This window comes from Ranitomeya variabilis, chromosome 6, assembly GCF_051348905.1.
Source record: "Ranitomeya variabilis isolate aRanVar5 chromosome 6, aRanVar5.hap1, whole genome shotgun sequence".
NCBI classification, from domain to species: domain Eukaryota; kingdom Metazoa; phylum Chordata; class Amphibia; order Anura; family Dendrobatidae; genus Ranitomeya; species Ranitomeya variabilis.
In genome coordinates, this window is record NC_135237.1 from 505,753,166 (window position 1) to 505,768,587 (window position 15,422).

The 15,422-nt window shown below is 42.2% G+C and overlaps 1 protein-coding gene across 1 annotated transcript in view; it reads left to right on the forward strand.

Annotated features, from left to right (window-relative positions):
- Positions 1-1,837: 1,837 nt before the first annotated feature.
- ERICH5 (glutamate rich 5) overlaps positions 1,838-15,422 on the forward strand; it is a 52,746-nt gene continuing 39,161 nt past the window's right edge. Inside the window, exon 1 of the mRNA XM_077268031.1 lies at positions 1,838-2,180. Coding sequence (XP_077124146.1) covers positions 2,027-2,180 — 154 coding nt within the window. The 5' untranslated portion in view covers positions 1,838-2,026. The remainder of the gene's footprint in view (positions 2,181-15,422) is intronic.

Genomic DNA, 15,422 nt, shown 5'->3' on the forward strand with positions numbered 1-15,422 from the left:
TTTCTTCATGTGGTGTAATGTAGAAGTTGGGAAAAATTAAGTAATGTGTTCTACGAGCGGAGCTCGAGATAACTGTGTAATTTCCTGCAGAGACGAGTCCTGGCTGGATGAAGAGATGGTGGTCTGTGCTGGATGAAAGATGAAGGACGTCACCTAGAGATGTCACTGGTGAGTCAGCGTTACCTATGCACGTACACTATACACTGTATACTATATACTGAACTGAAGGGTAAATTGACTAGATCAATGGATGTTTGACAGGTTATAGTTTCACACAGCAACTATTTTTCTGGAATAATCTAGTTCAGATATATGATGACCCCGTCACATGACCCCATCACATGACCAGGGGGCCCACAGTGTCTGAACAGCCCGGGGCCCTGGCTACCCTTAATCCACCCCTGAGCCCCCGTAGTATAGAGCACAGCCCACATAGTATATAGCACAGCCAACGCAGTATATAACACAGGCCACGTAGTATATAACAGAGCCACATAGTATATAGCACAGCCACGTAGTATATTGCACAGCCATGTACTATATAGCACAGCCCACATAGTATATAGCACAGCCCACGTAGTATATAGCACAGCGAGGTAGTATATAACACAGCCCATGCAGTATATAACACAGCCCACGCAGTATATAACACAGCCCACGCAGTATATAACACAGCCCACACAGTATATAACATAGCTCACGTAGTATATAACACAGCTCACGTAGTATATAACACAGCCCACGTAGTATATAACACAGCCCACATAGTATATAACACAGCCCACGCAGTATATAACACAGCTCACGCAGTATATAACACAGGCCACGCAGTATATAACACAGCCCATGTAGTATATAACACAGCCCACGTAGTATATAACACAGCCCACGCAGTATATAACACAGGCCACGCAGTATATAACACAGCCCATGTAGTATATAACACAACCCACGTAGTATATAAAACAACTCACGTAGGATATAACATAGCCCACGTAGTATATAACACAGCCCACGTAGTATATAACACAGCCCATGCAGTATATAACACAGCCCACGCAGTATATAACACAACCCACGCAGTATATAACACAACCCACGCAGTATATAACACAGCCCATGTAGTATATAGCAATGTGGGAACCATATCCCTGTGAAAAAAAAATAATTTAAATAAAAATTAGTTATATACTCACCTTCCGGCGGCCCCCGGATCCAGCCCAGGCCTTTAGCGATAGTCCTTGCGACGCTCCGTTCCCAGTAATGCCTTGTGGCAATAACCTGTGATGATGTAGCGGTCTCACGAGACCGCTACGTGAGCTGGGGGCATTGCCGCAATGCATTCTTGGGACCGGAGCGTCGTGAGGAGCGGGAAAGACTGGCACAAATGCCAGAAGGTGAGAATATAATGTTCTTTTTTTTTTTTTTAACATTGTATCTTTTTACTATTGATGTTGCATAGGCAGCATCAATAGTAAAAAGTGAAGCTGTGTTTAAATCCCGCCCCAATATCGCTGATTGGTAGCGGCTGGCCGGGCGCGACCAATCAGCGACTTTGGATTTCTGTTACAGACGGAAGTGGACCTTAGACAATTTTATATATAGATATGTATGAGGCTCTGAAGAGGGGTTGTCCCATGAAACACTCTCATCCCACTGTTACATGTCAGGGATTATTAATTTATTATATACAGGTATCTAGTACATGGTATTACTGGTGCACCGTCGGGAGCACACACACAGCGCAGCACAGTGATGGTGGTGAGGTACGGTCACTGGGTGCACCGTCTGTGTCTACACACTAGAACCTGGCTGCTGACGCGTGCGCAGTGGAGCTGCCTCTGCTTGCCCTGTCCTATGTGTGCAGCAGCTGCAGGACTCGTCTGGTCTCTGCTGTTGTTCATATGGTAACAGCTGTGTGGAGTGTGTGCAAGTAAACATCGTCCTGCGGAGTGAGGGCAAAAGTTCTGCCCCAGGGGCCGCTGCAGCGCCTCTTGTGCGCTTCTCTGAGGTCCTCCCTCACCTGATGCTGGATGTGACCTCTGCAGCCGCAACTTGTCTCATTAACCCTGCCAACGCTGGAGGAGTTATGGGCTGTTCAAGCAGCACCCTCACTCACCCCCAGGGGAGCAACCGACCACCTGCGAAGGCAGTGGAGACCAATGGCCCCAAGAAAAGTGGTGAGTGACAGACGGGAGCAGACATCCACTGCTGTAAGGGTGTGATATATCTGTGTGTGTGCAATTATATATGTGGACATATCTGTGTATGGTGATATGTACATATAATATGTGTGTGCATATATCTATGTATGAAACGTGTGAGTGTATATACATATGTTTGTAATTATGTGGACATATCTATGTATAGTTATATATGTGTGTGTATATATATATATATATATATATATATATATATATATATATATATATATATACACACACATAAACATAAGTATATACAAGATACGTATGTGTGTAGACATATCTATGTATGGCATGTATGTTCCTATGTATGATGTGTGCATATATAACATACACACGTGTATGATACTCATGTATGTGTGTATGTAATATATGTATATTTCTATGAATAGAGAAACGGATGTATATATGTACATATATAAGTTTATGTGTATTTATATGTGTACATATAATGTGTGTGTATATATAAGGTAAATATGTACGCTGTATACATAATGTGTGTGTTAAATATATCTGTGTGTATAAATGGATGTATATACGTATGTGTGTATCTCAAACCAATGTAACTGTGTATGTATGGTGTACACCTATCGCTATATATATATATATATATATATATATATATATATAACCTGTGTGTGTGTGTGTGTGTGTGTGTGTGTGTGTGTGTGTGTGTGTGTGTGTGTGTGTGTGTGTGTGTGTGTGTGTATATATATATATATATATATATATATATATATATATATATATATACACACATACACACACACACACACACACACACACACACACACACACACACACACACACACACACACACATATATATATATATATACACTCACCGGCCACTTTATTAGGTACACCATGCTAGTAACGGGTTGGACCCCTTTTGCCTTCAGAACTGCCTCAATTCTTCGTGGCATAGATTCAACAAGGTGCTGGAAGCATTCCTCAGAGATTTTGGTCCATATTGACATGATGGCATCACACAGTTGCCGCAGATTTGTCGGCTGCACATCCCTGATGCGAATCTCCCGTTCCACCACATCCCAAAGATTTCATGTTGTTTACGCCAAATTCTGACCCTACCATCCGAATGTCGCAGCAGAAATCGAGACTCATCAGACCAAGCAACGTTTTTACAATCTTCTACTGTCCAATTTCGATGAGCTTGTGCAAATTGTAGCCTCAGTTTCCTGTTCTTAGCTGAAAGGAGTGGTACCCGGTGTGGTCTTCTGCTGCTGTAGCCCATCTGCCTCAAAGTTCGACGCACTGTGCGTTCAGAGATGCTCTTAGGCCTACCTTGGTTGTAACGGGTGGCGATTTGAGTCACTGTTGCCTTTCTATCAGCTCGAACCAGTCTGCCCATTCTCCTCTGACCTCTGGCATCAACAAGGCATTTCCGCCCACAGAACTGCCGCTCACTGGATTTTTTTTCTTTTTCGGACCATTCTCTGTAAACCCTAGAGATGGTTGTGCGTGAAAATCCCAGTAGATCAGCAGTTTCTGAAATACTCAGACCAGCCCTTCTGGCACCAACAACCATGCCACGTTCAAAGGCACTCAAATCACCTTTCTTCCCCATACTGATGCTCGGTTTGAACTGCAGGAGATTGTCTTGACCATGTCTACATGCCTAAATGCACTGAGTTGCCGCCATGTGATTGGCTGATTAGAAATTAAGTGTTAACAAGAAGTTGGACAGGTGTACCTAATAAAGTGGCCAGTGAGTGTATATACACAATATATGTGTGTGTGTGTGTGTGTGTGTGTGTGTGTGTGTGTGTGTGTGTGTGTGTGTGTGTGTGTGTGTGTGTGTGTGTGTGTATATGTGTATATATATGTGTGTGTGTATATATACACTCACCGGCCACTTTATTAGGTACACCATGCTAGTAACGGGTTGGACCCCCTTTTGCCTTCAGAACTGCCTCAATTCTTCGTGGCATAGATTCAACAAGGTGCTGGAAGCATTCCTCAGAGATTTTGGTTTATATTGACATGATGGCATCACACAGTTGCCGCAGATTTGTCGGCTGCACATCCCAAAGATGCTCCATACAAGGCAGGATGGATCCATGCTTTCATGTTGTTTACGCCAAATTCTGACCCTACCATCCGAATTTCGCAGCAGAAATCGAGACTCATCAGACCAAGCAACGTTTTTCCAATCTTCTACTGTCCAATTTCGATGAGCTTGTACAAATTGTAGCCTCAGTTTCCTGTTCTTAGCTGAAAGGAGTGGTACCCGGTGTGGTCTTCTGCTGCTGTAGCCCATCTGCCTCAAAGTTCGACGCACTGTGCGTTCAGAGATGCTCTTAGGCCTACCTTGGTTGTAACGGGTGGCGATTTGAGTCACTGTTGCCTTTCTATCAGCTCGAACCAGTCTGCCCATTCTCCTCTGACCTCTGGCATCAACAAGGCATTTCCGCCCACAGAACTGCCGCTCACTGGATTTTTTTTCTTTTTCGGACCATTCTCTGTAAACCCTAGAGATGGTTGTGCGTCAAAAAATCCCAGTAGATCAGCAGTTTCTGAAATACTAAGACCAGCCCTTCTGGCACCAACAACCATGCCACGTTCAAAGGCACTCAAATCACCTTTCTTCCCCATACTGATGCTCGGTTTGAACTGCAGGAGATTGTCTTGACCATGTCTACATGCCTAAATGCACTGAGTTGCCGCCATGTGATTGGCTGATTAGAAATTAAGTGTTAACAAGAAGTTGGACAGGTGTACCTAATAAAGTGGCCAGTGAGTGTGTATATATATATATATATATATATATATATATATATATATATATATATATATATATATACAGTGCCTACAAGTAGTATTCAACCCCCTGCAGATTTAGCAGGTTTACACATTTGGAATTAACTTGGCATTGTGACATTTGGACTGTAGATCAGCCTGGAAGTGTGAAATGCACTGCAGCAAAAAAAGAATGTTATTTCTTTGTTTATTTTTTTTTTTAACTGGGAAAAGTCTTTTCAGAGGGTCATTTATTATTCAACCCCTCAACCCACCAGAATTCTATTTGGTTCCCCTAAAGTATTAAGAAGTAGTTCAGGCACAAAGAACAATGAGCTTCACATGTATGGATTAATTATCTCTTTTTCCAGCCTTTTCTGACTATTTAAGACCCTCCCCAAACTTGTGAACAGCACTCAAACATGGTCAACATGGGAAAGACAAAGGAGCATTCCAAGGCCATCAGAGACAAGATCGTGGAGGGTCACAAGGCTGGCAAGGGGTACAAAACCCTTTCCAAGGAGTTGGGCCTACCTGTCTCCACTGTTGGGAGCATCATCCGGAAGTGGAAGGCTTATGGAACTACTGTTAGCCTTCCACGGCCTGGACAGCCTTTGAAAGTTTCCTCCCGTGCCGAGGCCAGGCTTGTCCGAAGAGTCAAGGCTAACCCAAGCACAACAAGGAAGGAGCTCCGGGAAGATCTCATGGCAGTGGGGACATTGGTTTCAGTCAATACCATAAGTAACGTACTCCACCGCAATGGTCTCCGTTCCAGACGAGCCCGTAAGGTACCTTTACTTTCAAAGCGTCATGTCAAGGCTCGTCTACAGTTTGCTCATGATCACTTGGAGGACTCTGAGACTGACTGGTTCAAGGTTCTCTGATCTGATGAGACCAAGATCTAGATCTTTGGTGCCAACCACACACGTGACGTTTGGAGACTGGATGGCACTGCATACGACCCCAAGAATACCATCCCTACAGTCAAGCATGGTAGTGGCAGCATCATGCTGTGGGGCTGTTTCTCAGCCAAGGGGCCTGGCCATCTGGTCCGTATCCATGGGAAGATGGATAGCACGGCCTACCTGGAGATTTTGGCCAAGAACCTCCGCTCCTCCATCAAAGATCTTAAGATGGGTCGTCATTTCATCTTCCAACAAGACAACGACCCAAAGCACACAGCCAAGAAAACCAAGGCCTGGTTCAAGAGGCAAAAAATCAAGGTGTTGCAGTGGCCTAGTCAGTCTCCTGACCTTAACCCAATTGAAAACTTGTGGAAGGAGCTCAAGATTAAAGTCCACATGAGACACCCAAAGAACCTAGATAACTTGGAGAAGATCTGCATGGAGGAGTGGGCCAAGATAACTCCAGAGACCTGTGCCGGCCTGATCAGGTCTTATAAAAGACGATTATTAGCTGTAATTGCAAACAAAGGTTATTCCACAAAATATTAAACCTAGGGGTTGAATAATAATTGACCCACACTTTTATGTTTAAAATTTATAAAAATTTAACTGAGCAACAAAACTTTTTGGTTTGTAAGATTTATGCATCTGTTAATAAAGCCTGCTCTTGTTTGAAGTTTGAAGGCTCTAACTTATTTGCATCTTATTAAACCTGCTAAATCTGCAGGGGGTTGAATACTACTTGTAGGCACTGTATATACACTGTGCAGCCATCAGTGTCTGATATTTATGATGGCCGCTGACTGTTTATGATGGACGTGTTCGCTATAATGTACTGTATAGAGGGTCATTGGATCACATGCAGCACAATGTACTCACACGGGGCGTCTGCGCAGTGGGCTTTGCTGTACATCTGAGTCCAACATTGGAAATAATCACCGCGATTAAGACAGTTTATTTTACGAGCAGATTTACAGTGCAATACTGCGCCGAATATGGATTTCAACCTTTTCAGTGAATCTGCAGCAAAATCTTCTTGTTGTACATGTTACACACATAGATATTACTGTGGAGTTTCTGTGTGTTAAAGGGAACCTGTCAGCAGGTTTGTGCTCAGTAAACTACACACAGTGTCAGGTTGGCGCCGTTATACTGATTAAAATATTTAAAGACAAGACGTGTAATAACACCAACCTGACACTGATTGTAGTTTACTTAGCAAAATCCTGATGACAAGTTTCCTTTAAGTTTTTCAAAATGACATTGTTTTCAAGCAAAAATTATTTCAAGAAACAATTTTTTTCCCTGAGTGTTGGGTTGGTTCACCCAACTGTATTTTCAGTGCAAATTTTCTCCATAAAAAAAAAAATCGGCCAGCACACAGAATCAATGTTATTAAATGGGGCGATGCAGATGAGTGATTTTTTTTTTCACTTACCATATCTGCATGTGAATAAAATGGTGGCATGCACTAGTTTCTTCTGTATACGGAGTCAGGCTCGGCCATTCTAGTCTATGGGTGCTCAGAAAAAAAGTGGATCTCATACGTCTCATTCACATTTTTTCGTATACATTGCAATTCTTTAACATAGGAAACTGTAAATTGTCTTGTAAATTATTAATAGCTGCTGCTTTAAAAAAAATAAGTATTGCAAAAAGCTGACGAGAGAAAAAAAAATCCTTATTTTTTTCTGGATGAAAGTTGGATGTTTTTTTTCTTCTCCAGCCTTTGGCTATGTTCACACTCTGCGCATTTTGCTGCGGATCCGCAGCGTTTCCGCAGCTGCGGGTCCGCAGCAGTTTTCCCTGAGTTTACAGTACAGTGTAAACCTATGGGAAACGCAATCCACAGTGCACATGCTGCGGAAAAAAACGCGCGGAAACGCAGCGGTTTACATTCTGCAGCATGTCAATTCTTTGTGCGGAATCCGCCGCGGTTTTACACCTGCTCCATAATAGAAAACCGCAGGTGTAAAACCGCAGTGGAATCCGCACAAAAACCACGGTCATCCGCAGGTAAAACGCAGTGTCTTTTACCTGCGGTTTTCACAAACCGCAGACCTCAAGAATTACTGCACATACACCTATAGAAGTTTTATTCCCCTAAATTTATTTGATTATGAGTATTAGAATATATTAGGAATTAAAAATCATGTTTACAATAATAACAATAATAATATTTTTCTCCTGCAAAATGTTTCTCATGTAGTCCAAATATCCCTATTTGTACTTATTCAAATAAAGTAAAAATAATAATTATTCTAATATTTTTCTATTTTTTTCCTATAGAATTTCCCAATTCTAATCAATAGCCTCGTCCTTTAAAAGTCTAGTTTAGATTATCGGGGTGTCTGATTGAGGGTCCTAATCTGTTCATTTAGCTACTTTGCCTATATTGAACATATTTGTATAGATATTCATCTTTTGTAAAACTACAACTCCCAGCGTGTAGAGACAGTGTTGTGGTAGCATCACACACAGCACGGACTTTGTGACTGTAAATTCATCATCTTCCCGGCTGCATCTATTATGGAAGAGACTCTCGGCTTTCATTACTTGGTCCAGCCTGGGGATCAGTATTTCACTACAGGTGGGGTAACCCATGATGGCGTGATCCAGATACCGTCCTGACAGTCCATTATCACGTTGATCGTCTGATTGCCACGTATTCTTTGATATGGGAAATGGTCTCCGTTGTGACAAAGTAAACACCGCTATTCCCTGTAAGGATTGTCAGTGACCACTGTGTCCATGTAACGATGGAGGCAAGAAAAAGCTCAACGCAAGTCAGATAAATCCCATCCCCCAGGCAAGAAATCAATAACTTGTCTCATTAGCAGATTTCATCCCATTTGGTCCCACGTCCACATTCCTTATGGTGTTAGGTATAGGATCCAGTGCAGAGTCGCACATTTTTCCTCTCTGGGTTGTGATCAGAGGACGCCGGCCTCACAGTTCTGGGATACAGTCCAGTAATGATTAGTCTGTGCGCTCACATACCTCTCTGCGCTGGCTGATGCGATTTATTATTAATTACATGTTTTGGGTGAGATCATGTTATTCTTTGTATAATCATTGATTGAACTAGATACGGACAGCGTGTGCTTTGCTGCTGCACTGCTAACCATCTCCTCTTTGTATCTTCAGTATATCTCCAATATAACCTTTATTTGGATTTCTTGCTACATAAATAGGCATATAGCATGCTAGACATGTGGAAGCTGTATTTATTACCTTATCAGCTCGCACCCTCCTTTCCCAGAATCATTTATAGGATGAAAAGAATTGTAAATGCAGGGTCATACAACCATGAAGGATCTGACAGCACTAGGACCAATGTTATTTGTTTGGACTGTTCAGATGAGGTTTTTTTCACGGAACCTATCTGCTTGTGAAAAAAATTGCAGCATGCAATAGCTCCTTCTGTATGTCGGGCGAGCCAAATCCATAGGTTTGCAGATCCACCAGTTTTTTTACAGATACATTGCAGTTCTTAACGGAAGAAACTGTATTTGGTCTTATGAACAGGCTCAGACTGGCCCACAGGAGAACAGGGGAATCCACTGGTGGGCCCACCCACAACACTATTTTAGCAGTAGTTGCCACACTACACTTGTTGTAAAGACAAGAGCAGCATCATTCATTTAACAAAATACCCAGTTTGTTACTATATTGAACTATAGGTAAATTTGTGAATTGGGGTATGCGCCAACCATCCTGAATAGCAGCGATTTGGATACAGCTCACCTGCTCTGCGTCCAAAACGCTGTGTTCTAGGTTACAAACAGAGTGGATGGGATTTCTATAAATCCCATGGCCACTGTGCTTCTATTTGACGCTGCGTAAACTCACTCAGCATGTCAATTATTTGCAGCGTAGAATCTATTCTCACCCATAGCCATTCATTACATGCGGTGAATCTACATGGATCACTGAACACATGCGGAATTACCAGCGTCATTAGAACGCAGCGTTTTTGATGCAACAAAAATACGCTGCGTCCAAAATGCTGCAATATCTTGGTCGTGGGCACATAACGTAAGGGTAATGTAGTATGTGTTTGTAGCTGAGCAGTGGTCCCTCAGAGTACATGTTACTGGTAGACCCTCGGCACTCAAGTCCGACACTGCTTGTCAAGCCACGTTCACACGGTCAGTATTTGGACATTTTTTTACCTCAGTATTTGTAAGCCAAAACCAGGAGAGGAACAATCAGAGGAAAAGTATAATAGAAACATGTGCACCACTTCTGTATTTATCACCCACTCCTGGTTTTGGCTTGCAAATGCTGATGCAGAATACTGAACTTGTGAACGTGGCCTAAAAGGGGTTGTCGGGGCTTAAGGTACAAGCCTGCAGTGAACACATGCGGATTTACCTGCGTTCAATAGATGGCAGCGCTTTGGACGCAGCGAACATGCGCTTCGTCCAAAGACCTGCTAGTTCTGGATCGTGGGCATCTGGCCTAAGGCCAGTCTCACACGTCCAGATAATTCCGGTACCGGAGTTATCCGTGTCCGTGTGCTCACGTGGCACATCAGTGTGGCACACGTGCGGCAGCCGTGTGCCAACTGAGGACCACACGGACCGTGCAGGAGACAGCGCTACAGTAAGCGCTGTCCCCCCTGCGTGTGGTGCTGAAGCCGGTATTCATCCCTTCTCCCCAGCAGCGTTCGCTGGAGAGAAGGAATGAAAAATCATGGTTTTTTTAATTTTTTTTGTTTTTAAAATAAAGTTCCCGGTCACCGCCCGCCTCCCACCCCCTGTGCGCCCGCCCGCTTGCTTTAAAATACTCACCTAGCTCCCGCGATGCTTCCTCTCAGCGCCGGCAGCTTGTCCTGTGTGAGCAGTCACATGGTACCGCTCATTACAGGGATGAATATGCGGCTCCACCCCTATAGGGTGTCTCCTGCACGGTCCGTGTGGTCCTGAGTGTTTTTCTCGCGTTTTTACCACGTTTTTGATGCGTTTTTGGTGGGGGTTTTTTGCAGATTTTTCCGGGTTTCCCAATGCAATAATATAGTGGGAAATCCGCAAAAAATCTGCAAAATTAATGAACATGCTTTGTTTTGTCGCGGAAAAAAACGCATCATGTGCACAAAAATTGCAGAATGCATTCTAAATGATGGGTTGCATAATGTATGCTTTTTTTCACGTTTTTATAGCGAAAAAACTTGAAAAAACGTGAAAAATCTGCAACGTGTGCACACAGCCTAAAAGTGCGATATTACACACTATTAGGGTATGTTCACACTGCATCTTTTTCCTGCAATTTTCTTTCTATTCACTTTTATTGAAATTCTCCAAAACAGGCACCGTCCAATCAAAGAACTGCAAAAACCACTTCAGAAAATGAAAAACTCTTCCAAAAACTCCCCAAACAAACTTTTTGTGAAAAAGTTTCCAATAGAAAAATACTTTGTGATCTCCAGAAAAAAAATAAGTCTCAGTGTTTGAACATAGACGTATAGTCAGTGAGCTTCAGTGCTTGTCAAAAATTTACTCTAGGCTGGACAATCTAAGTCTATACAACATTATTTGCTATGCACTTTCAGAGGAATTTGTCAAAACTGCTTAATAATTTAATTATTAACCAGAATGTTAATGGGCCGCACAGTCAGGGAGTGAAATCTGGAGTTTTCTTAAAGAGGAAAACCCATTGTCAGTGAGCTAATAATAAGACATAGGGTTTCCCTGTTCATGAGCATTGTACAATATATTAGCCGTTATATATTAGCCAGAATGGATACAAAAATTACCTCTCACGCTTTAGGGCACGGCCTGTCTTTGTATTATATAGGCAGCCTGAAATATCAGTGAGAGTGCAGAAATATAGCCATCACGGACGAGTCATCAGAAGAAAACCTCTTCTGTATCCTCACCATAAAATCCAGCATAAGAAGTATGCAAAAGAACATCTAAACAAGCCTGATGCGTTTTGGAAACAAGTCCTATGGACTAATGAGGTTGAAATAAAACTCTTTGGCCACAATGATGAAAGGTATGTGTGGAGAAAAAAGTGCACAGAATTTCAGGAAAAGAACATCTCGCTAACCATTAAGCATGGTGGTGGGTCATTTCACGGGTAGAGGGAATAATGGATTCAATGAAATTTCAACAAATTATTGATGCAAACATAACACCGTATGTAAAAAAAAAAAAAAAAAAAAAAAAAAGAGGGTTGATCCTACTGATAGATTACTGAATGAAAAGGGATTGTTTAAATCAAGGGAGCAAAGAGAATGGGGTCATCAAGGCCGGGCCTCCCTCTCTCCAAGGGCCCCATAGCATCTACATTGGCAAACTGAATGAATATCTGTTATATGATATTTGCGTCACTATTTCTTACTAAGTGCGCAGATCACAAGGATTGTCATACTCCGCACCTCCTGCAACTACTCACCCCGAGTACTCGTGCTCTGCTTTCTGTATGACAGGTCTGGGGTTTGTTACAGCACAATGGAAATTATTTGTATTTTTATTGGAAACAACAATCATTTCTTTTTCCATGCGAATGAAAATTCCTAAAGGGTTTGTTCCCAGGATAGGTTATAAGTGTCACTCTGGAGTCCTGCGACCTCTTAATTAGCACATTTGTGCTGCCTCTCCATTCATTGACTATGGTGCTAAAGGTGAAAGCGGAGTACTCTTATCCCCATGAGTCCCATAGAAAATGAATGAAATGGAAGTACACATGTGCGAAGGCTGCAATTTGCGATTAGAAGATTATTTTTTAAAGGGGTTCTCCACAAATAAAGACACCAATAAATAGGAACTTAGCTTTCTGTTTTAAATTCCTGAATTAAGCTGAGTTTACTGTACATCTGTGTTATAAATGTTGTAAATCTGGTACAGCATATGCATGCTGTTTTATCTTCTGATAAAGTGATGAGCAACATGACAGAGATGGAGTCCATCGTTTGCCACTGCTATCTGTTATTTAAAGGATTTATCCAAAAATATAATTTTTTTTGCTATGGGCCTAAAAACTAATGGGCAGGCAGTTGCTACCTACTTACCTGCTTGTTGTGCCCGGGGGTCGGCGCCGAACTCTGCCAGCACTGAGCGGTCACAATATCTAAAATAGAAGAAAAGGTAGCACTCACCCTCCGATTAAAAGTTTCTCTATTCAGTCATGTAGTAGCAGGTTCGGGTTCAGCAGGAGGAATGGGGGGACTTCAGGAAATGACAGCAGTTTCGCACTCATGCATGAAACCCGTCGAAGCGCATCGAGCGCGAAAAGGCCGTCGTTTCCTGAAGTCCCCCCATTCATCCTGCTGAACCCGAACCCGCTACTACATGACTGAATAAAGAAAGTTTTAATCGGAGGGTGAGGACTATCTTTTCTTCTATTTTGAACATTGCTATTACAAAGGCTTTTATGGTATGCACCTGTACTCCGATGGTTGATGGTAGTTTGCTAAAAGACTGAACAGGTGGTATACAGCTGCTTCAGCAAATGATTAAGTGCCAGCATTCCTTTGCTATAAATTTTCTACAAAGTGGTCATAGACCGCTCCTGCTGGCTATTCAGCGACTTCTGCTGAGATAATGTCCGCTCTGTTCTGTTGATGGGACGTGACTGCCGTAGTCATGCTGATTGACATCCGGCTGCCTAACTGCGGGAGCTGACTGTCGGTCAGCATGATGTCGGCAGTCACACCCCATTGACAGAGCAGCCCAGAAGTGGAAGAGCTGCTCTGTTGACATGGAGCAGCTGAATCGCCGGCACGAGTGGCCACAGACTGCTAAGAGCTGGCGCTGGGTATTCAGGCAGGTAGTTAGCAACTACCTCCCTGTTAGTTTTTAAACCCATATTTAAAAACAAAAGTCCTGGATAAACCCTTATAAAGAGTAACTAAACTTTTCTTTGTTTTATCCTTTTCTCCATTGGAACGTTATGAAACTTTGCAAATTTGTTTATTAGGTGATTTGTCTTAATTTTTGTAAAAAAAAAAATCAATCATGTAACTGGCTTCCAATCCTATGCTTTTTCTCACTTTATTTGCCTAACTTCAGCTGCATTGATATCAGATTGCAGTAATTTGGAGTACAGATGATGGCAGTGACGGCTCAGCTCAGCAGCAGTGTCTCACTAAATTCTGGGAATAAGCTGCTGCAGGAGATTGTCCTGATAAGCACAAAACTCAGAGGAGACACTGGTAATGACCTTTTCACTGCTATCATCCGTACTTCAGATTATATCAGTGCAGCTAAAGGTAGGTAAAGAGTGTGTGAAAAGCGGAGGTCTGGAAGTCACTTACATGTGGTTTCCTTTTTACAGGACTGAAAACAAATCCCCTAATAAAGTGAATTGCAAAGTGTCATAAATTATTTTAAAAAGTTTTCGTTCCTCTTTAACAGATGTGTGACAGAACGGATAAACAGAAATACGAATGTAGATATGAACAGGACCACAGCGCTATCTATCTTCTAATTCCTGGGATGATGATGAGTAATGATGAGTAATATGGCCGCCTAGAACACATACCTTAAGAAGGGCCGTATTGTCATATTGTTTATTGTTACTTATTTTTTTGTATTTCTTTCCAAAATGTTGGCCTCCAGGCATTAAAAATTCTGCTTCCTTCATGGTCCATGTCCCACATGTTGCTGTGTACACATGTAAGCACTCCATCTCTAGTTACTTGGCTTCTTCCCTATGTATACTTGTACATTGACCTTGCCATGTAGCCACTAAGGCTAGTTTCACACATCCGTTTTTTGTTTTCAGGCTAAATCCGGCCAATTTGTAAAAAAACGGATCCATCGCAAATTGTGAAAAACTGATGCGCCGGATCTGGTTTTTTAGCTGGATCCGGTCTTCTTTAATGCGCATGGATTTTTTGACTTCCTGGTTCGAGAGAGAGAGAGAACGTTTTCTCCGTCCGCCGGCAACGACAATTTGGACGGATCCGGAAAAAAACGGATGAAACGTCTGGCCATCAGGCACAATCCGGCGCTAATACAACTCTATGGGAAAAAAACGTATCCGGCGTAAAAAAAACGGATCCGTTTTTTTCTGAAACTAGCCGGATTGTGCCTGAAACAAAAAGCCTGATGTGTGAAAGTAGCCTAAGGGTATGTTTGCACAGACAGGATTTCGCCATGAACGTTTAGGGAGATCGGAGATCAATATTTTCCTTTTTCGCAACACTTGTGAACAGTTTCCATGCAAGTTTAGCATGATACAATCATGAGAATGCACAGTATTTCCTAATGAATTATTTTTTTTAAACAAATGATCACTCTTCTCATGGGAAAGCTTAGCTTAACGTAGCTTAGTTGTTCTAATACTGATCTTCATACCCCTGTACTTAGACATAGATTTTAAACACAACATTTTGGCTAACTGCGATCACCACTAGGTGGAGCTCAGGAACTTGATGCATACTGTTCTAAAAGCACAGTGTAGAGTAAACTTCCTTTAGTGGTGGATTTAGGTAGCCATTATTTTATCTTTTATATCAATGTTTATGTAAAGGATTTGAATCTTAATCAGAAAAACTAATCTCTGACCACTTTCAAAATAAACAGTAATTTAGCTTAGAATTT